Source organism: Podarcis vaucheri (assembly GCF_965113315.1).
Source record: "Podarcis vaucheri genome assembly, chromosome: 5".
Taxonomy (NCBI): domain Eukaryota; kingdom Metazoa; phylum Chordata; class Lepidosauria; order Squamata; family Lacertidae; genus Podarcis; species Podarcis vaucheri.
The window spans coordinates 88,336,582-88,360,082 of record NC_138763.1 but is presented as its reverse complement, the minus strand read 5'-3'; the positions used below and the strand labels follow the sequence as shown (position 1 = coordinate 88,360,082).

General features: G+C 40.6%; 1 protein-coding gene across 8 annotated transcripts in view; it reads left to right on the top strand.

The window, feature by feature from the left end:
* KAT6B (lysine acetyltransferase 6B) overlaps positions 1–23,501 on the top strand; it is an 89,440-nt gene that overhangs the window by 48,476 nt on the left and 17,463 nt on the right. For all 8 annotated transcript variants that reach the window (XM_082223541.1, XM_082223539.1, XM_082223534.1 and 5 more), the window contains 4 exons: positions 279–394; positions 5,988–6,129; positions 7,480–7,641; positions 9,258–9,351. In XM_082223541.1, coding sequence (XP_082079667.1) covers positions 279–394; positions 5,988–6,129; positions 7,480–7,641; positions 9,258–9,351 — 514 coding nt within the window. The remainder of the gene's footprint in view (positions 1–278; positions 395–5,987; positions 6,130–7,479; positions 7,642–9,257; positions 9,352–23,501) is intronic.

Genomic DNA, 23,501 nt, shown 5'->3' with positions numbered 1-23,501 from the left:
GGTAAAAGTAAACTTGAATGGGAAGTTCTCTATGTAGCTTCAGGCATGGTGCAGAGTGAATACGTTTCACAGCACTTGGGTGCCTTGATAGAAGTCCTTATTTTTAAGGATGTGGATAGTTTGTGCTACTTTTCATTCCTCTGTAAACAGATGTCTCTCCACCTATCACCTAAAATAGTGTAATACCCCAAAAATAGCCTTACTAGTGAAATGTGATTTGGGGGGGGGGGAATTCTGTTGCGCTTTCAAAACTTTTGTTCTTTAATTGTGATTAATAGAAAATTGGTTGTAAAAATGGTGGAGAAACAAACGGACGCTACCCTTCAGTGATAGAATTTGGGAAATATGAGATCCAAACATGGTACTCCTCGCCTTACCCACAAGAATATGCAAGGTAAGGAGAATGGACCTATAAACTGTTTTATGACAAACACCATCTCATAGCTCCAAAAAAGATTCCTTTACAACTTATTTGCAAAGCTTCTCAAATTCAGACATGCAGTGAAACCACAACTTTATAACTTCCCTTCTCTTTCTTTCCTAGCTTGCAGATTATCATTGAACGTTGCTGTAAAATCGGCTTGGCAATGCCAAAAAATCAAAGATTAAAAATATATATTGGCTGCAGATAAGCCTGTTTAGCTACAGAATGCCTCGTACACACCCTTTTGTGGCTAAGGAAAAAAAGGCTAGCCCCCAAATTACTTCATGCATGTCCCTTTCTTTCTACATGGAGCTTGAGATAGTTCTCTTAAAACATATCAAAAATAATCATAAATAATTAAGAGTTCAGCAGTGTTCAAAGTGTCCGCAATTAGAAAATCCACATATTAGTAAAATGTAATTTGTTATTTTTCTTGGTGCCAAAATTTTAAACTTCATAGTTCAACATTTTGAGACTATTTTGCCATGGATAGAATATGACAGGCCTTGCAAACAGTAATGTTGATAATAAATAGCTTCCTATTTCACTATATCGTGTCAAGGGATGGCTCAAGCACTTGCCATCAATGTGCTCACCGTAATGTATGCTCTACTTTTGTCTGTAATTGGGCCCCAGTTCCTCAGTGTTCAACAATGGTCTATATTTTCATCCATTTTTGAAGGGGTCAAGAGAAAAAGTTAAATAAAATTGGAGGGGCGGAGAGATTTACCTGAAAATCGGCAGACTTCTACCACCACCTCCTTTTCTTTTTAAAAAACCTTTCTCGCAGTGGTGCTTTTACAGCCTAGCATTTTTTCTTGGACCTGTGCATTCCATTTTAACCTCCTATTTCCAAGTATCAGATATTCCGTTTCATCCAATAATTTAGGGAAGGCAGGAGAAATGAATGATGTCAGAGATAACTCAAGTGGAAAGTGGTCCCAGCTCTGGGAATTATCCTAAAGGTGTCTCGGTTAATTGGCACATTATTGGATGTTAGGATATAATCTATGGTGCTAGTAAATCCTCTGGGGGAGATAAAAGTAAAATAACCCTCTTGATCCCCTTGACCGTGCCCATTGCATAACACGTTTATGCTTAATTATAAGTTCACAGAGATAATTCCCAGCGCAGTTAGAGAGGTGGTGTCCATTGCTGCCCTCTGACAGATTTTGGGTTCGTCCTCCCAGTTTAGTCCAGATAATATTGTATTTTGTGGGGAAACAAGGCTGATCCGGGCATTGAAGTCGCCTCCCAAGACAAGCCGAGGGTTAGGAGACAGAGAGTCTATACTTTCAAGTAGTTGGTCAAGCTTTCCCCAATATGAGCTCAGTTCCCCACAAGACTTTACTGGAGGTATGTACATGCAGATACGGTAAGTATTTCTCCGGAGACTATCAGAAAGGGACAACACTAAAAAGATTAGGGGTGGTCAGCGAGGGACACTGTTGAATTGATACATTAAGAGATGTTGACACCAGCACTGTCAGCCCCCCTGCTAGGCCTTCCATACTTTACAGTTTTAAGAGCTGGTTGAGTGTAACTTATAAAACCCTGTAATTCAATTCAACCATGGTGCCCTCTTTTGCCCAAGTTTCTTGAAGATGACATCATGTGTTTGTAGAACAGAAATCACTGTCTTGGGTCTTGTTCAGCCACCCTGTTACATTCCATGAGAGAAGTTTAATTGTTTTACAGTGATTTAGTCAATTGCTGGCCAATGTACACTGGGAGTTTACCAGTTTTTGAGGCAACATGGATCCTAGTGGAATGATCCAGATGTTCAATTATTTCAGTCGTTATAAAGTACTCACATTTCATAAAGTACTCACATTTGTGTTCACTGGGCCTTTTATTTGCAAATTGCTCACCAGCGGGGATTTCTTGGGCGTAGTTCCTGACCCCTCCTCATCTAAATATCTCATCTTTGTCCCGTACTCTGGTGGTTCTATAGTTATCGTTCTGTTGTGGCCATTGGGTCTATTGTCAGTGCTCAGATTCCTGAAGATGATTGTCTAGGGGAATTGGCATGTCTGTTTCCTCCCCTCCTGTCGAGTTTTCTTTTGCAATGTCATTACTTCCATTGGGGATCCAGGGCTTGGTTTTGTGGGCCCCTCTGTAGCACCAGTCCTCATCTTACATAAGGGTGCAACAATAGAATTGTGAAATACCCGGGTTGGAAAAACTCCTCTGCTTGACAATTTCAGCTTGTGAATCAGTGAGGGCAGTCTAGTAGAGGAAAAAGTTAACATAATTTTTGGATTTGATTTTTGGTGTTCAAGGGTTCAGTCCCAACTAAGTCAGTCTGTGTAAGTCCAATACCAAGTAAGTCTGATAAATGTTATTTGGAACGCTGGACACCTTTCCAGTTAGGAGTTTGATCTAGTCTTCCACAAATTGTCATGCAGATCTTTTTTGGTTGGAAGACTCTTAAATAAGAAGAGTTTGTTTTAAGAGCCTCTGCGCATTCTATGTCAAGCTTAGGGGTCTGCTCTTGTTGTGCCATTTCACTTTGGTGCTTTGGTGTTCTGTTAGTGCCTGCTTGCCTTTAACTGATAAACTGTGGACCTCTTTGGATAACTGGGTTGTTTGAGAGGCAATACCTCTAATTTGTTGGAAGATATGCTCAACCGTTCTTGCAATTAGAGTTAATTGGGTGCTCTCCCTACTTGTTATTCCTTCCTCTCTTAGAGGCACAGGGTCAACTTGCCCCAATGTTGGATCCAGTTCTGCACTCTCACCTTGAGTATCCTCCTCATTTTCACAATCCTCTTTAAGGGGAGAAAACCGTTTTTTTTTTTGTTGGAACTGTTAAATAAGAAGTCCTCCATTTTAGATTGCTTGGGAGCCGGTGAGAGAACTGCCTCCTCTGGGTCCCTGTTGCGTTTACTAGCAGGCATAGTATTGCAGTGGGGTGTAAACTAGGAGAGGTTTCCTTAACCAAAGAGAAGAGAAAAAATAGAAAGTGTTCAGTTTGTTCAATTTAAGAGTTTCTCTGTGTGGTGACTGCCAGGAGTTCCAGGAACAAAGTATAAAAGGGAGCTGGCAGTTAATAGCTAGCAGCTGGCGGCCTGCCCAGGATACTTCACAGAACTTGGCCAAGGTGTTTCTCATAACATAGATAAGAAGATGCTGATAGAATCTCAGTAGGTTGGTAAGTTTAAAAGTAGAAAATTAAACAAAGAGGAAAATTTACTTCCATGGGTAGCAATTGACACTAATTACATTCCTGTTATCTGCGGAGCTCCGAAGCCAGCTTGCTAAGCTGTTGCCATCTTGGAACCGCCACCAACCAGTGACTGTTGGTATTGTTCAGTAGTTGATAGTTGAACAATTAAGAATGATCAGATGAATGTTGAAGAGCAAGTCGGACAATAATGGAATAAGTGAGCCAGAGGAATATAAGGTAGGGGAATATGCAGAGGCTCCAGATCAAACTGATGAAAGGTTGGCAGGACTGGATCAAGAAATCATACTGAAGGAATCATCATTGTATGAAAATGGAGATGACCTCCATACAAGAATTCGGAGAAGGAGAAGTTAAGATTACAAATGGTGATTTAGAGAAATATCTGGACATAGCGTTGATGGAGCTGAGAGGCAAAAAAAGCTTTGGGATTTCACTCCTGGCCTTTCTTTAGTTTTAGCAGATTTGGTGTGAATTCAAAGAATGGTGATATTAAAGTTATGGTATTGCCTCTGGAAAAAGACTGGGGGAAAAACAAAAAATTGAAGGTCGTAGAGGAGATCGGAATACCATTGTAAACACAACAGGAAATAGAATACAGCAGGAAATGGAACTGACTACAGTGGTACCTCGGGTTACATACTCTTCAGGTTACAGACTCCGCTAACCCAGAAATAGTACCTTGGGTTAAGAACTTTGCTTCAGGATGAGAACAGAAATTGTGCTCCGGCAGCACGGCGGCAGTGGGAGGCCCCATTAGCTAAAGTGATGCTTCAGGTTAAGAACAGTTTCAGGTTAAGAATGGACCTCCGGAACGAATTAAGTACTTAACCCAAGGTACCACTGTACACGGAACTGGACACAAACTAATGAGAAACAAAAATGAAATAATACAACAGGAAATGGGCTATAACAAGAAAGGGAACTGAGGATATAGAATTGGACATGAACAAGTGGATATACAACAAGAAAAAATGGAATATCGGCTCAGTGTGCAAGCACAATGGAGAGACTGTAATATGGACATGGACAGGAAGAATTATATTCAATATGGAGTAGTGGTGGTGAGAATTAATCGAAGTTAAATTAAAGGAAAAAAATATGGTTAACACTTATTAAGAATGACAATTAGTCTTGGACTTTCTGTGAGAAAAAGAAATAAATGATTCTGAGATACCTTAAGTGGTAGGAAATATTGTTTAACAGAAAGTGGTAGATGTTCACATTGACCAAAGTTTTTAAATAATCATATTTTCTTTTATGTGACTGGCAGATGGGAAATCAGAGTATTTCTTTTCTGTTGCCTTGCTTATTTTATTTTTCTCTTTTTCTGTCTTCTCTTTATCTTAGTTGTCCCCTTCTTTCCTTTTTCTGTTTACCTTCTTTTTTGGTATCTTTTGTAAATGCAACTGTATTATGGAAAATCTTAATAAAAAGTCATTTAAAAAGTTGAAATATTAATTGCAGGTTTTATTTTTTTAAACAATTCAGGTGTTCATTAATTTAGATAAAGGCTGAATTATGAATACTGTAGATAACTTCACTCAGAACACATTGATGTCTTTACACAATGCATATAATAATGTTCCAATATTATTGTCAGGGAACTGACATCAGAGCGAGAGGCGAAGGGGAGGCTCCCAGATTCTGCGGGCGAAGGACCCAGCACCAGGGGGAGGAGCAGCTCGGTAGAGGAGGAAGGAAATCAACGCAACACCAGGGATAAAGGGGGGCAAATGGGGGAAGCGGAGGGAGAGCTCCGGGATTCTTCTCTGGACGTCAGTGAGGAGAGCACAGGTCCTCCACTACCCACGCCCTCCCTGCGCAGAAGACTCCCGCGCAGTGAGAGGAGGAAGCGACTGGGAGTCAGACAGCTTCTATGCTGGAAAAGGTTTAAGAAACGCCCACAGACAGATTCTGCTAGCGACTGAGACAGCCACGTGGAGATGGGCTGTGCAGTCAGAACGGTTTAACCAAGGCAATTAAGCCTAGAAAGGCGGCAGTTTACGCACGAGTAACTCATACCCATTACAATTATGATGGGATTTGACTTCACAGCTGGATTATTATTATTATTAGTATTATTAGTATTATTAATATTATTAGTATTATTAGTATTATTAGTAATAGTATTGTTATTATTAAATTTGCTCCCAAGTCCAGCTAGAATTTATGGGCACTTGGAAATACCTCAACAGAACTGCTATGACTCCAGCCTCATAATAAGCAACTTGTTATGAAGTATGATATGCTTTAAGCTTGCTTGTTGTTTTATTTGCTTGTTTAATACATATAGTGCTCTGGTTGACTAAGAATGTTGGCATTTTAAAATACAAAGAATTGTATACTAACTGCTCTGATTTTTAAACTTAACAGACTATCAAAGCTTTTCCTGTGTGAATTCTGTCTTAAATACATGAAAAGTAAAAATATTTTGATAAGGCACGCAAAGAAGTGTGGCTGGTTTCATCCTCCAGCCAATGAAATCTACAGGAGGAAGGACCTTTCAGTGTTTGAGGTAGGAAGCATTTTATTTGCGTTAGTAGTACTGCAGGCTAGTTGAAGAGTAAGAATGTAGTAAATGTATTAATCTCCCCACCCACAGCTATCTGTAATGTGGGTGCTCCTGATCCCCCCCACCCAAACACACACACACACACACACACACTGTGCTTGGCCCCAGAGGATGCCCATTTCCCATGAGTTACCGTATTTTTCGCTCTATAAGACGCACCAGACCACAAGATGCACCTAGTTTTTGGAGGAGGGAAACAAGAAAAATATATTCTGAATCTCAGAAGCCAGAACAGCAAGAGGGATCGCTACGCAGCAAAAGCAGCCATCCTTCTTGCTGTTCTGGCTTCTGGGGTAGCTGCGCAGCCTGCATTCTCTCCATAAGACGCACACACATTTCCCCTTACTTTTTAGGAGGGAAAAAGTGAGTCTTATAGAGCAAAAAATATGGTATTTGTTGCTCAAGGAGGTACACTTTTGATTTTAGTGTGATTTTCCATCTTCTCCTGAAAGATTCCTGTTTTCCCAAGTAAACCTGTCCCACTATTTTAGAACACTGGAAGACCACTGATACTGGAAATCTGTTTTCATCCCCAACAGAAATTCTATAGTTTAGAAGAATTGTGGTAGGAACTTCAGACCAGTAGTCTGTGTAAAAAGAAATTCTGTATTGTGTAATCTATTGCTGTACGGATCAGACTGTATGGTAAGATACAAAGTAAATGATGGAAAGCAAGTAAGATAAATTGAGGAAGAAGGATACTCGTTAAATGTAGAAGCATGCTTATGAAAGAACACAAGGAAGTATCGACCTTCCCTCCACAAAGTAAAGAGCAGCAGCTATTTTACATCCTTTGATTTTTCTGTCCATGTATTTAGGATCAAAGAAATGTAATTTGTGAAGAATAAATCTGAAAGTGACACTATTTTCAACTGATCTTGGAAACATTTTTTTTCATTGAAAATAGTATTTGCTTTTGTATCTAACAACTTCTGTGTGTATATAATGCCAAAGTAACTTCCTCTTTGCAGACTTAACACTTCAGAAACTTAGAATAATGTTAGTTGCTTTATCCTCCATCTGGTACAACGCCTTCAAAAACCAGCAGCTTAGCATATCTTTAATGATATGTTCACAAATTTGTATCTTTAATTAGAGGGAAATAAACTTTTGAAATGCCATAAATCAAAATTATATTTTACAAGTTTTACAAGTTACTTGTAAAAAAATGTATTGATGGTCTAATATTTAATATGATTCTGAGAAAAATCTGGTTTTGTTCACTTTAAATATTATGTGCAGTGATCCACTTCCATACTTAAATATTAATATGGGAAATTTTCTCCTCCATAGGTTGATGGGAATGTGAGCAAAATTTATTGCCAAAATCTTTGCTTGTTAGCAAAGCTCTTTCTGGACCACAAAACCTTATATTATGATGTTGAGCCATTCCTTTTCTATGTTCTCACAAAGAATGATGAAAAAGGATGCCACTTAGTTGGGTACTTCTCCAAGGTAAAAGTTTGATCTTAACATCATGAGAATATCTTGCTTTTGTGCCAAAGCAGTAACACTGCTGATTTGGAATGCATAATATCAACCGAAAGCAAACACTGTTTTCTGATTACAAACAAATACAATGCCAGTATCATTTTAAGATCTCAAGTATTCTCTCTTGGGCTTTATTTATCATTTTACTATATTTTTTCACTTTAGAATGTTTCCATCAGGTGTGACAGATCTCCTGTTTTGTTTGGCACTTCCAGTTTTGTTGTAGTTATTACTTATTTTGTTACTCAGGGAGTATAGCATCTCATCATGCCTTTTATGACAATTTTCTTTTATTGTTTAGTGAAAATTTAAGGTCTTTAATCTGTAGATTTTCTCTTGAGATTCCACCCCCTGTATACTTGGTGTCTACATTGTCATGTATATATAATTTGCTCTAAGTTCATGTTTTAATAATAGTTTGTAGTTTTGTCTGCAAGTGCTCTCCCCACGCCAAGTTTTAATTCCAGTCTGTCTTGTATCTGGTTGTTTATTCTAAATGTTTCTCAAACTGTGGAATGGGATCTGTCACTGCGCCTTGGGCCAGTTTCAAGTGGTCCCAGTGCCACAGCCCTGCCTAGTGTAGGAATGGCAAAGGAGGAGACAAGACAGAAGGTGCATATAAAGACAGCTTGAATAAGTGAGACAGTCTAGGAGGTTTAGTTAAGTTACACTGGAGTTTATTTTGAGGATTTCCCTGTAAAGAAGCAGCCGTCTTGGCTTGTAGCAGCTGTTGATGCATAGTGGATAGTGGCGCAGAGGCACTGAGATTTTGAGTTATCCCTGTTAGTCTCCCCATACATGTGGTCTGGATTTCAAGGAGAGTTCTGGGGTGTCTTTGCCAGTGTGACTCCTGCTTCTTACGTTCCTGCACCCTTCCAGGCACCCTGCCTGATAGACGTAACTGCCCTGAAGATCCCACTACACTAGCATCTTACTGGGTTTGCCTTTGTTTTCAGCAGCCGGTTTAATCTTTCCTCCTGCTGTTTTTGTAGACATCAATTTATATTTCTTTCTGGTCTGTGCCATATTCTGATGGAAATTTACTTGGTATTCAAAGGTGGATGCCCCTGACTGTATGAAAGCTGCATGTGCTTCAAATAATACTTTAGATAAACAGTTCTGTCAGTTAGAAGTATTTGCTGAGAGACAGATGAAATGCTGGCAAAAAGCAGTAAGTTATTTTAATGTGGCCATTACTTATGATCCAAACTGCTGTCTTCAGCAAACATGTAGGTATCATCTGCCTTTTGTACATTCCTGACACAAAAGTCAGGGCAGCATGAGAAAAAATGCCTTCTTTCCACTCCCTGGATTTGAAATTCACTCATGCAGTTCCTTTTGGATTTTTCTGTTGTTAATTTCTGAGGTGTCATCTCGTAAAATAAATCTTTTTGGAAGATACATTTGATTTGCTGTTCTACTTCACCAGTGACATTACTTTCTAGGGGCTTACTCTATTTTCATATTGACCTGCTGCCTGTTTACCTTACTGGGCTATTTTACAAAGGCAGAGGCAGGTGCATGGAATTGCCCACTTCAGTAGTGTTTTGACATACTTGATCTGTTTCTCCTTCCCCCAGGAAAAGCTCTGCCAGCAGAAGTACAATGTCTCCTGCATAATGATCATGCCCCAGTACCAAAGGCAAGGATTTGGAAGATTTCTCATTGATTTCAGTAAGTGAGCGGCTTTGTTTACAGTCATAACCCTGAGAGCTGATGGTGGTTATGAGGATACAGCTACATAAAAACTTAATTTAACCTGTTTTGTTGTTCGTTTTTTTATCACTAGATAATGGGCTTTCTATTTCTATTTGCGTAGTGGCAGAAAAGCTCCCTCAAGTGAAAAATCTAGTGCCTCTGTTGTACTGCAGGAAATTGAGAATGTGTCTCTCTGCAGTAATATTAACTCTCAGAGCTATTACGCTGAATGAATTGTCTAAATTGCATTCATTTTGTGCTGCTCATTAGTACAAAGAGAAGCAATTATTTGTGATTAAAGCAAAGGAAGGTGTTAGTCCAAGGCATTCTCTAGTTTCCCAGTCTATTAACATGGAGTACATTTTAGGTGAACAATGCTTATGATGAGAGAGCGTAATGTTTCAATTTATTATTCCTTTTTTTAAAGAATGTCATTAACTCACTTCTGAAGTAAAAGCTACTATTTGCTGCACAATGTATAAATTGGTATTCAGGGTTTATATCTTGTATTCTTCATCATGCAGTTGCCCATCTGACATAATTTTAAAAATGTTGGAGCTATTCATAATATTTCAATATCAGTAAAAAACAATTTGATAAAACAAATAGTATAATTCAATAGGCAAGCGCCACAGCTCAATGATTTCATTGACATTTTGAACTGAACTTTGAATTATACTTTGGAGAAAGGCTATGAAAGCCAGGTTTTCGAAGCCATGTGTTAGTGTACCCAATTATTTTTAAAGCTTCACAGTAAACATATAGCACTGTATGTGGTTGGCTTTCTTTGGTGGAGGAACATACAAGGTGATTAAGATGCAGATCAAATATAAATCTTAAGAAGGGAGGTAGCAGCCAACAGGGTTTCTTACTTGGCAGTTGCCCATCATGAGTTATTGCTGGTGATGCTTCATACTTAATGTGTTATGCTTCCTGCTCATGATAGAAGCAGGTTGCCCCATCCCTTCAAGCACTCTGATTCTTCTGCCACAGCAAGTATTGGCAGATTGTTGTCACAGCAGGCACCCATTTTCGGGGAGATGTGTGTCCTCAGCAAACTCACCCACTGATCCCCCATTTAAGGGAGACGGAAGGACAAGCTTCTCCAAGGCTTTTCTGGTTCCTGAAATTTGCATCTTTCTGGCTTCACTTGACTGGGAGGACTAAATCTAGATGTCTAGTGAATTCTTCACCCAGAATGTGAAGGATTCCCATAGAGAAGAGTGTTAGCTTCCTAGAACTCCCTGGGGTTGTCTTCAGCCATATTGGTATAAAGACTTCAGCCTTTCCCCCCCTCTGCTCTCTCACAAGGGATATTCACAGAGATCTGAACAACTACATATTTTGCCCCAGCGTGCTTTGGTGCAGCCCAAGGCACAAGCTACGTTTGGGAAGGGGAGAAGGTTCCAGACTCACTAGGACCTACTATATATTGCAGACAGGGTTTCCAACCTTTTACCAACAACATAATTTTCCTTTCTCCCCTCCCACTTCTTCTTTTACATCCAACCTGAGAGAGTGTTCTGTGAAACTTGAAAGGTAGCTCAGTATTTTGTGATTTTCAGCTGGTTCTTTTTTTAAAAAAAATGAAGCTGAAGGAGGCTTGGGGTTAAAAGGCCAAGGTTATATTAATATGGGGTGCAGGTGAATTTAAATGCATTGTATCATACTTGTTTCAAATACGAAACAGGGTTTGCCAAACTTCTCCCAAAGAACCTTGCTAAGGCATTGGCTCCCTGCTTTGCAGCATTGCATTCCTGCGACAGAACACAATGGGGACAATGCATTATGACAGAATGTTGTTCATAGTGACATCCTTGTAGTGGGATGATGGTTGCTCCCCCCCCCTTGGTTTCAGCCATTGAATTGTGGTAGGGGGGATAAGGCCAGAAAGATAAAGGAAGAAAAGCAATAATCTGCATCATATTGAAAAGGCTTAGATGAAATTTGTTTAAATTTACTTGCTCCACCTGAAAAATTACTTTAAAATTTCTATTGTGATGAATGAATTGAGAATGTAATTGAGGTAGGGGGATATTTAAGCACATCTTGAGTTCTAATCAAAGTTTTGTGCTTTTTTTTTAATTTGCCCCACCCTTTTTCAGCAGGGGTCGGTCCACTGTCCGTCAGACCTTGTGGGGGGCCAGACTATATGGGGGGGGGGAATGAACAAATTCCTATGCCCCACAAATAACCCAGAGATGCATTTTAAATAAAAGTACACATTTTACTCATGTAAAAACACCAGATAGGCCCCACAAATAACCCAGAGATGCATTTTAAATAAAAGGATACATTCTACTCGTGTAAAAACACGCTGATTCCCAGACTGTCCGCGGGCCAGATTTAGAAGGTGATTGGGCCGGATCTGGCCCCTGGGCCTTAGTTTGCCTACCTGTGCTCTAGTGGAACAACATGACTGCTTGCATATATATATATATATATATATTGGGGGGGGGGAGGGTTCCAAATCTATGGGTATAAGCTATGGTGGGCTTTGTTCTTCATGAGCAGAGGCTTCTAATGAGGGGTGGCGTCAGTAAAATCATATAAAAAGTAATGTAGTGGAGGCTTCTCTGGGTTGTGCTGCAAGGCTTTAATAGTGAGCATCTGTGTTGCACTTTTAAGGCTTTGCACAATGTCCATGGAGGCCTCTGGTGTGCTGTGTGACAAAATTGACTGATTTCATCAAATTGTAGTGCAAGAGAAGTAAGGAGCAGGAGCAGCTCCTGGACTTGAAGATCCACTTGTGGATTTATATATTTAGCCAGTTGTCGTATAACTAGAGTCCCCTGGGTGATCAACAATTAAAACACACTAAAATCCAATAGCAGCACAAAAGATCCATAAAACAAAACAGTTTCATCAGGACAGAAATGCAAGAGGGTGGATTAGATGGATTTGACTAGATCACAGTTTCCCTAGATTCTCTAGATGTTTTGGGACTACAATTCCCATCATTCCTGACCACTCTTCCTGCTAGCTAGGGATAATGGGAGTTGTAATCCAAAAACAGCTGGAGATCTGAGTTTGGGAAACTCTGGACTAAGAGACCTCTGCTCTGCTCACAGAGTTGCCACCATCTGCAGCCATTCCACTGGCTGAATCAAAGAGAAAAGTCTCACATTAGCTCTTTCTCTCCCAGAACATTCCTGTGGTGATCACTCTACCTGGGCATTCTGAAATGTTCATTAGTTCATTTACTTTACTTTCCCCTCGCTTACCCGCTGCATCCTGTTTGCAGATTACTTGCATTACAGTGGTACCTCGGGTTACATATGCTTCAGGTTACAGACTCTGCTAACCCAGAAATATTAACCTCGGGTTAAGAACTTTGCTTCAGGATGAGAACAGAAATCGTGTGGCGGCGCAGCAGCAGCAGCAGTGGGAGGCCCCATTAGTTAAAGTGGTGCTTCAGGTTAAGAACAGTTTCAGGTTAAGAACAGACCTCCAGAACGAATTACAGTGGTGCCTCGCAAGATGAAAATAATCCGTTCCGCCAGTCTCTTCGTCTAGCGGTTTTTTCGTCTTGCGAAGCAACCCTATTAGCGGATTAGCGCTATTAGCGGTTTAGCAGCTATTAAAGGCTTATCGGATTAGCGGCTAAAAGGCTCTTTAGAAAAAGGGGGGGGAAGCGGAAAGTTTTCGTCTTGCAAAGCAAGCCCATAGGGAAATTCGTCTTGCGAAGCAGCTCAAAAACGGAAAACCCTTTCGTCCAGCGGGTTTTCCATCTTGCGAGGCATTTGTTTTGCGGGGCATCACTGTAAGTTCTTAACCCGAGGTACTCTGTACTTGCAACTGTAAAGTTCCTGGATGGCCCTGGCAGAAATGCAGAATATAGATACAGTAAATGGTTAATAAAAAGTTTGGCTACTGTAACACTTCATTATATTTCTTTGGTTTGGGTAATGCAGTGCTGTGTGAAGGGTAGACGTTCTGGTTGGTGTGTTGATACTTATAGTCCTTCAGTCTCTTTAGATACAGTAATTAACAAATATTTTGATGACATGTGCCGCAATCTATTCAAATAAGTGCAAGGGTTATGTGAATTATTTCATATTGTAGACAGTTCAGATGATCCTTTGGCCCTGAAGATGAGATTGGGCACATACACCAGGCTTACAGATATCCCTGTTGCTCTAGCAGTTGTTTCAGAGTTAGGGAGATGCATATGAGATCTTCCAATCTTAACTTCTACCAATGCGGATTGGAGCAGGAATCAAACCTGAGAACCTGACGCGCCCACTGTTCATGTTGCCACAGCCAGAATTTGGGTGGCCAAATAATGTAAGAACAGGCATTTTCGTAAAGTCAATAATCATTTTCAGTAATCAGTTTTATTTTCCCTTGATTTTGTTCCATTTCCCCTCACAATTATCTTGCCTGCTTGTGTTTTCTAATGGCTGTCCTTGCTACACATCTCAGAAACATGAGACTGCAGCTTCCACTTTCCATTTTGTGGACTTTCAACTATAGTGGCACACAGACTGAACGCTGTAGGACATCAATGCATGTCATTAGGCTGTATAATGAAGCGAAGAAAACCAGCATGGCAGTCCTCATCGTGGTTTGCATATGTTGCACTAATAGCTCAATTTCTAACTATGCTCATTAATTGACTACCAAATTGAGCTCCATATGTTACTCTTCACAGTCCTGGACATGTGATCAGCTGGAATGAAATTCTGCCTAATCAAGGTATGCATACAGCTTTCAGTATGTATGGACAATTGAGAAAAGTCCTGGGTCTAGAACGGTGGCCATTGACTGATACTTTAGAGGAAGACAAATAAGTAAATGATGACTGCACCTTAAAATACTGTTGTAAGTTGGAAATGCCCAAAGGCAACTATTTTTAAAAAGTTGTTTGCAAGCTAGCAAGAACAGCATGTTAAACTTCATTTTTTAATAAAAAATTTTTTAAAATAAACAACAATTTAGCTTTCCTGTGCTGATTTAAATATATTATCCAAGTAAATGAAGGCGTATCTCCACCCCCATCATTCAGCCCAGACACTGAGGTCCAGCTCCAAGGGCCTTTTGGCCGTTCCCTCCCTGTGAGAAGTGAGGTTACAGAGAACCAGGCAGAGAGCCTTCTCGGTAGTGGTGCCCGTCCTGTGGAATGCCCTCCCATCAGATGTCAAGGAAATAAACAACTAATCTGACTTTTAGAAGACATCTGAAGGCAACCTTGCTTAGGGAAGTTTTTAATGTCTGATGTTTTATTGTATTTTTAATATTTTGCTGGAAGCCACCCAGAGTGGCTGGGGAAACCCAGCTATATGGGCAGGGTATAAATAGTAAATTGTTGTTGTTGTAATTTCCTGAAAAGCCCACATCTTATCCTGAAATTGTGGTTTAATGAGCATCTGGTAAAGATCTGGTTGTGCTCCACGATCAAGTTCTGGCTTAAATAGGTAACTACAGGGATGCGGGTGGCACTGTGGGTTAACCCACAGAGCCTAGGGCTTGCCAATCAGAAGGTTGGTGGTTCAGATCCCTGCGACGGGGTGAGCTCCCAGCTCCTGCCCACCTTGCACTTCGAAAGCACATCAAAGTGCAAGTAGATAAATAGGCACTTCTCCAGTGGGAAGGTAAACAGCGTTTCCGTGCACTGCTCTGGTTCGCCAGAAGCGGCTTAGTCATGCTGGCCACATGACCTGGAAGCTGTACGCCGGCTCCCTCGGTCAGTAAAGAGAGATGAGCGTCACATCCCCAGAGTTGTCCGCGACTGGACCTAACCGCCAGGGGTCCCTTTACCTTTACAGGACAATGAGCCATGCCATCTAAGAGCCTCTTCAACTGCAGTAGGCAATCCCTGTGACCATCCCTGACCCCGTTGAAGCTTCCAGGACAGACTAGTTTTCTGGTCTGAGCAGCAAAGCGATCCTTTTCCTAATGTCCCATGTTCCTGCTTTGCTCCAAGGACCATATCTTTCTGTAGGGGCAGGAAATTTATCCAACTTCATTTATTTATTAGTTTTGGGGTAAGGTTTTATGCACTGCAGTCAAGCTAAATCATGGCTTAAAGCTTGATGCACTGGGCATTGAGCCACACATATTTTGCCAAAGAGGGCCATTTTAACTCTTATTTAGAGATATTGAAGTATTAAAAATGACTTTTGTACTGAAGTGCAAGCAGAAGAGTGAATAGGCTTTCCTACCCTATAAAAGCAAGTCAGACCTACAAGTCAGGTTCTGTCTTGTGCTGGGGCATGCTATCTAGGAGAAAAGCTAAGTGGCTCTAGCTTGAGCTAATAAACACAGTTCCCAAATAGAATAATGAGCTGCCAAAGATTGGGACCATTCTTAGCATCCCACCAAAGGTAGGGAGAAGAAATGTGCAGCCTCTAAGATGATGAAAAGAATGAATGGTTACTTTTAGGGGGCAGCATAAAGCAGGAGGTGATTGCCTCTGGTTTTTTTTAGCTCACTCGTGCCTTTGCAAACATCTTGGTTTGGTCCTACTTGCTCAAAATGTCATTTGTATAGTATGCCATTGATGTATAGTAGACAAAGAAAAACAACAATGAACCAAAAGCAGCTGGCTGTTCCTTCATGCAAAGGTACAATTTGTTGTACTTTTTTGAGATTTGAGCTATAGATGGTGCGGATAGGACCTTCCACTCAGTACATATGATTCTTTCGATTCTGAATGCAAACTGGTCATTGAGATGCTCAGTGTACATAATGAGTCAACTTTTGGATTTTTGGATTTGGATTTGATATCCCGCCTTTCACTCCCTTTAAGGAGTCTCAAAGCGGCTAACATTCTCCTTTCCCTTCCTCCCCCACAACAAACACTCTGTGAGGTGAGTGGGGCTGAGAGACTTCAGAGAAGTGTGACTGGCCCAAGGTCACCCAGCAGCTGCATGTGGAGGAGCGGAGACGCGAACCCGGTTCCCCAGATTACATGACTACCGCTCTTAACCACTACACCACACTTTCTTTGTACAATCATTTGCCCACTACTGCTGCTGCTGCTTATTGTTGTTGTTGTTGTTGTTGTTGTTGTTGTTGTTGTTGAAGGCTCTGAAAGTATATTTGTTTTCTGCTTTGTTACTCTTCATGCTTAGATTTTCTTGGTTTTTATAAAAGCACAGGAAATGTAAAAATAGTTACTAGATTTTGAAAACAAAACCATGGCATGTCATACTTTCCTGCAACTGCTCCGAGTCAGACCCAAGCAGACTGATGCCTGATGACTAATCATCTTTCTTACTCCTGCTCATTATGTTGAAGCAACCTTCATATACACTTTCTCATTCTGTGACATCTGTCTTCTTTTAAAAGAATATGAACAGGAATCTACACAACAGTTTGGATGACTGGCAGAAAAACCATTTTTTAATGGATTGTTCTCTCAGAATGTAGATGTCTTATCTGCTGTATCTATGGCTGACACCATGTTCATTAAAACTCCCAATGACATTAACTTGGGACACTACCCATTTTTTGTGACGTGATTGTGATATACCAGTGTTCATTCTGCTGGTGCTGTGTGCCATGCAGTGAGTCGGTAAAGCACAAACGGAGAGATATATATGATACATTGCCTTATTATAGTGTGATATCGGACTGTTTGGATTCAGAATAAAAAGCATAATGTTAGAACATCAAAATGAATTTATTGGGGCAAAACCAAAGAAATCAAATATACTGTGGTTAACATGGCACTCTTGTGTCCATCTTGTGAATATATAAATGGAAATGTTCCAAGCAAAGCAATAAATACTCAGACAATACTTTCTGAACATGCTCTTTATAGTAGCATAGAAATGGGGAAAGGAGGAGGCTTGAAACCTGGATCAAATTGGTAGAAATACCCTGTGGTGTTTCTGTGAATGAAAGGAGTTGACAAGAACTAGTCATAAGAAGCAGCTACGTACAAACAAATGATAGAATCACAGAATTGTAGAGTTGGAAGGGACACAGAGGGTCATCTAGTCCAACCCCCTGCAATGCAGAAATCTCAACTAAAGCATTCCTGACAGGTGGCCATCCAATCTCTGCTTAAAAACCTCCAAGGTGGGCTTCCAGACAGCTCTGGAGGATTTCCAGGCTGATATGACTGGTGCTCCTGTTGAAGCCCTGGCCAACAACTGGAACAATTGAATGACTTAGGCTGTTGACAGGATAGCCCCTGAGCGCCCTCTCCCGCTTTGTAAAGCCCATTTGGTTCCCTGATACACCCCAGAACTTAGGGCAAGGAGATGACTCAAACATAAGCAGAGGGAAATCCTGGTGAGGGCTCGTTATCAAGCCTACCTAGTGGCAGTGAAGGCTGAAAAGGTGGCTTACTTTGCTGTCCCCCCCCCTTGCATCCTCATTGTGCCACCCAGCACAGCTTTTCCGGGTAGTGCAGAGCCTGTTCCAGTCTGGCCCAAAGGAGGTGGCAGGATGAACGGCAGCTTGCTGTGATTTCTTTGCAAAGCATTTTGTGGATAAAATTGCAGCCACAGGGATCTTGACTACGCTGTTACAGCAGATGAATCACTAGAGGCATCCAGAGCACAGTCTACTCCTGTTGTGTTGGATGAGTTTCAGTTGGTCAGGCTCAAGGATGCAGGACAAGGTGCTTGAATCAGTCAGTGTGACTTCTTGTGCTGTGGAGCCTTGCCCCTCATGGCTGATTAAAAGCTAGCAGGGAGGGGACAACTGGCTGGGCCAGGGAAGTGATTAACTTGTGGTCTACTAAGACCCCTAGGTCCTTTTCACATGTACTACTGGCAATCCAGGTGTCCTCCATCTTACATTTGTGCAGGTGGATCTTCCTAAGTGTAGAACCTTACGTTTGTCCCTGTTGAAATTCATTTTGTTTGTTTTGGTATGATAAAGATTTTAAAAAGTTGATTTCTTCAGTGCTTGGGAGGGGGTAGGAGCAGCTACCTCTAAATTGTAGACAAGAAGCCATCATTATTTATTTCATTGCTTTTCAGCATGGAAAAAGGACCCCTTCTGGGGATAATCACTTGCATTCATTGGGATTTATCTCAAGCCTTTCTGCTTTGTGTCATGTTTCCAGATCTGTCTTTTATTTGTGAACTTCTATTTCACCATGAAAAGCACATCTCTCAAAATTAGCTAGCACAATCCAGAATTAGGGTGGACGTACCAATGCACAGAAGTGGAATACCCCAGGCTAGAGTGCAGACACTATTGAAATAAAGTATTTCATACCAATGCATCTCTTCAGAATGGTAAAAGTGTGTGATGCAGCAGCTTGAACACTTTGTGATCAATGCGTTAATGAGAGGCTAAAATCTTTTGAAGGATGATGGGGAGGACTTTACTAATTACAACATACTCTAGTTTTTCATAATTGCTTCAGGTCTATCTTAGTGATGGGGCATGCTCTGTATCAGAACAGATGGGAACATGTGGAGTGATTTGCTGGATCAGAACTCCCACCTGTGACTAGTCAGATCACTATCTCGATCCATTTCAGGCTGCTTACAGGTCTAGTTTCAGAAACAAACCAGTCTTGGATTACCTTTTATCAGGGGAGGGACAAGGGGGTGTATGACCTTGTTGCTCTTAATCTCTCAGCAGTTTTTGATGCCATCAGCCATGGTATCTTCCTAGATCAGCTCCGTGGCATGGACACAGTACTTCAGTGGTTGCCTTTCTGCCTACAGGCCTGTTTACAGAGAGTGGCATTGGGTGACCGGCGTTGCTCACCTGGCATTTTCACTATGGGAGCACATAAGAGTGCTATCTTCTGTGATGCTTTTTAACATCTACTTGGGAGCCGTCATTAGGAGATTTGGAGCAAGGTGTCGCTAGTATGCCCGATGACTCAGCTCTATTTCTCTAACATCCGAATCAGGTGAGGCCGGGCGCTCCTGGATCAGTGTCTGGAGTCAGTGATGGGCTGGATGAGGGCCATTAAACTGAAGCTGAATCCAGGCAAGATGGAAGCCCTGTGGATGAGCGGTTCTTCCCAAGTTCAGGAAATAGGCCAGTTGCCTGTCCTTGATGGGGTTGCACTGTCCCTGAAGGAGCAGGTATGTAGCTTGGGATTGTCCACAGTGGCCAGGAGTGTTTTCTCCTAGTTTGGGCTGGTACACCAGCAACAGCAGTTCCTGTACAAGAATAGCTTGCCACAGCGGTGCAGGCCTTGTTAACCTTTAGAATGAACTAACACAATGAACTCTACATAGAGCTGTCCTTGATGAAGGTGGTGAATGCTGCAATGCAACCTTTGGCTTGAACAACTCCCCATCAGCATATTACACTGGTGCTGCCTGAAACCTGGAAGGAAGCTTTCATAACTCTGATACCAAAGCAAGATCAAGATAGATCAAGTGTAAAAAACTATAGACCAATCTCATTACTTAATGTGGATTACAAAATTTTTGCTAATATTTTGGCCAACAGGTTGAAGAAGATATTAACAGATTACATCCCAAAGGACCAGGCAGGATTCCTGCCTGGAAGGCATATGAAAGATAATATTAGGAATATAATTGATGTATTGGAAAGATTGGAAGTTAAAAAAACCTGTTAATGTTAATGTTCATTGATACAGAGAAGGCCTTCAATAATGTGTCCTGGAGTTCATGAAAAAGAATTCAGAAAGTATTGGGGTTGGACAAGACTTTAAAAATGGTATTAATGGGATCTATTTTGAACAAAAGGCAAAAATTATAGTTAATAATGTGGTTTCAGAAGAAATTAGACTTGAAAAAGGAACCAGGCAAGGGTGCCCACTTTCCCCTCTGCTTTTTATAACGGTACTGGAGGTTTTGCTAAGTATGCTAAGGAAGGAGGAAGAAGTTAAAGGTATAACAGTATAACAGTAGGATCTAAACAATATAAGTTAAAAGCCTTTGGGGACAATTTAGTGCTAACATTACAAGATCCATACTCCAGTGCAGTAAAAGCACTGGAGCTGATTTAAGAGTTCGGACATGTAGCAGGATTTAAGTTAAACAAGAGCAAAACCAAAGTAATGGTGGGGGGGGGATTAGATATTGAGGAGAGAAATATCCTTCAAGAAAAGACTGGCCTAGTTTTTGTTAAAAAAAAGTGAAGTACTTGGGGGTGAATTTATCGGTGAAAAATTAGAATTTATATAAAGAAGGTAAAGAGTAACAACATTTTGAATGCAGTTCAAGTTTATTTGTGTTTGCAATAAACTACATTCTTTGTTAACCTGACTGAGACTAAGTGATTTACCGGGGAGGACCTGGTTGGTGGCAGCAGATTAGTGGTGTATGGGTCAATAGTCCGCGAGACAACCGGGGCTCCGTACGAACGCCACAGGAGGTCTTTCAGGACTCACTCAGCGACTGCCCTGTCCCTTATACCAGATCACTGTGGGCATCTAAAGAAGCCCTCTTGACCATCCCATGGGAGCCACATGTTTGTTTAGGTTTTGTTTGAGTCAAGTATTTCAGCAGTATTTTGGACCGCTTATTCCTTATTGAGATTAGATGAGCACTAGCAATTCTGATCTTTTGTCATCTGTTAAAAACATTTTTGCTTTCATCAAGCATTTTTAGAGAATTGATTCAGTTCATTGTTAGTCATTTGGTGCTGTATTTTATGATTTTATTGTCCTTGGTAACTCCACCACAATACTTTTCTTAGGAGTTGGCAGTTTATAGATATAAATAAAGCTCAAGAACATGAAAGTTTCATTCAGAACCAATACACCACTCTATTTGTTTGATCCTCTTTAGCTCTTTCCAAACAAAACACGAGCTGTAACCAAGGCTTACAACTCATTTGCCCAGGTTCAGACTATGGCTTAGCTCATTAAATCATAGAAATAAAATCACTTCCATGGATCTGTACTTGAGTGTTGTATGTGTTGTTTTATTACAAAGTGTATGATACCATAAATGTTGTCCTAATGTAATAGGAGACATACTTTCTAATGCTTGATGTATAGGTGTCTCAATTTCTTGTAAAGTACTGCAAACACCAATATGAACATTGAACATTCATATACACCCCTTCTAAATAACTTTTTCGTTTTTTATATAAAACTTTGCAGTTGTCAAAACACATTTAGATCCAGTGGCACCCTTTGTAATGTAGGTCTTAAAGAACTTGTTGCTTTTTAAAGACAACATTGAATCCAGTTGGTTCATTAGGGCAGCCAATCACTTTTCAGTCATGGGTGGCTGATATTTGTGAATAGTGTACAATTGCCTTGATGAACCAACTGGGCTGTGAATGTTATTCTTAAAGATACATGGCTAATTGGTTCATCCGGATAGTCGGCAGTTACAGAACCAACAAAGGTTTCTATCTATGCTGGTTGGACTGTCGCGTGAGAAGAAAGAAGCCATGCTTTTGGAATTGCTGTTGTCTGCTACCAATTATAAATCTTAAGGTAATGACCGACCTACTCTTTTTGTGTTTTATGGTTAAAAATATGCAGCCATTTTCCCTACATGCCTATCTGTGCTTCTACCACTCTTTTGCCCCTACTCCAAGACAGGAAACATAAAAGAGGATCTTAGTGGTTGATCCTGGGAAATAGTTTCTTACTGAAATCAAGAGTTATGTTGTGTTTATGTGTCAGATGCTGGATAAAGTGAGGCTTTTCCCATTGAATGGGTGCTAATGGCCCACAAACATTGCAGCTTGCCAGAGAGAATGATTCCCCCTCTCTTTCCCATCCCTGTATTATTCTGAGGGGTTCTCCCCCCCCCCGAACCATTTTTTTGAGGGTGGGTGTGTGGAAGATCCATTGTGCAAACAGATGTCTTTGTCCTGGGCTTCTGCTGATGGGGGCTGATAGCAATTTCCCCCAGAGACTTGATTTTTCCGTACAGGCTTTTTTTGGTGAAATGTGGGAAATTTTAACAGCTGTATGCAAATATTTTGAGAGTTTTAGCCTTGGGAATAGAAATGGGCCAGGGCAGGGTAAATCTAGCTAGTTTTGAAGTATAATAAATTGGATGTTATATACCATTTTTAAGTTAGTATTTTGCAGAAAGTCTGCATTGTTTATCTGCTTATGTAGATTCCAGAAGGATTTTATCGCAGATTAAAAAGTTAATGATAGTAAATTGAGCTGTCCACAATAGTTGCATTAATGAGTTTTCTTCAATTTTGTTCCATTCTAGCCATAGTGCTTCTTTTCTAATTGACTAATCCACATGATGAATGAAATGAAATGCAGTATATGGGAGGGTATGGAGTTCACTGCATGCTTTGTGAGCATGGAAGCCCTAGATCTTATTCTTGCACTATTGAAGCATTCTGGATGACAGAACAGGTTGAAGCCATTGTCTGAGATCTCGGAGGGCTGAAATTGAGATCCACAGCTCCCTTCTCCACCCCAGTCTGTCAGCTTTGATAGTACAGAGCTTAATTGATCTATTGGTTTGATGAAATTCCTTTACATATGCTAGATTAGTATGACAAAACTAGGAATTCCATGGTGATCTGGATTGAGCTTTCTAATTAAGATAGGTGATCGGGCTAGATTGCTGAATGTTTGTTCCTCTGGCTAACAGCTTGATTACAGACTTTAAAAATACATAGACCTGGCAGTCTTGGTCTAATGCCATATATTCCTTTGAAGAGAAGGCACCAGCTTCATTTTGTCTTGTAACAAGCAATTGTATCTAACAGTTGTCTGCTGCAGACATAATACTGTGCTCATTAAAGCACAGCCGGCTTGGCTATTCTCCAATTAGGCTATAGATTCTCAAGGAATCCTATAGGATTAAGGATATCCACTGCTTAGACAAGATGGATATTACAGCATTGGAGTGATCTATTTAACAGGGACATGTTGTACTTATTTCAGATACTTCAGGATAAATACACGAGCATCCAAGATCAATGTTTTTTATTTACCTGCAACTTAGATCAATTATTTGGAATCTTTTTGGTAAGTTTAACTTAATGGATGTAACTTAAATCACACAACCAATTAACTAATGTATGCTGTAAGTAAATTGAGCCTTGTAGTTAATGTGTTGTTGCTTTCCGCGTACTTAGGTTGACATTTGTGAAGTCGCAAGTGCCAGAGAAGAAGCTGCCTTCCTCTGTAAGAGCAGAAAGTCACAAAGTGTTGTGGTACTTTGTTGTACTGTGAGCTGCGGAAAGATTACTCCTACCTTCCTTTATAGGTCCATAGTAACTCTCTAAGCCCCAAG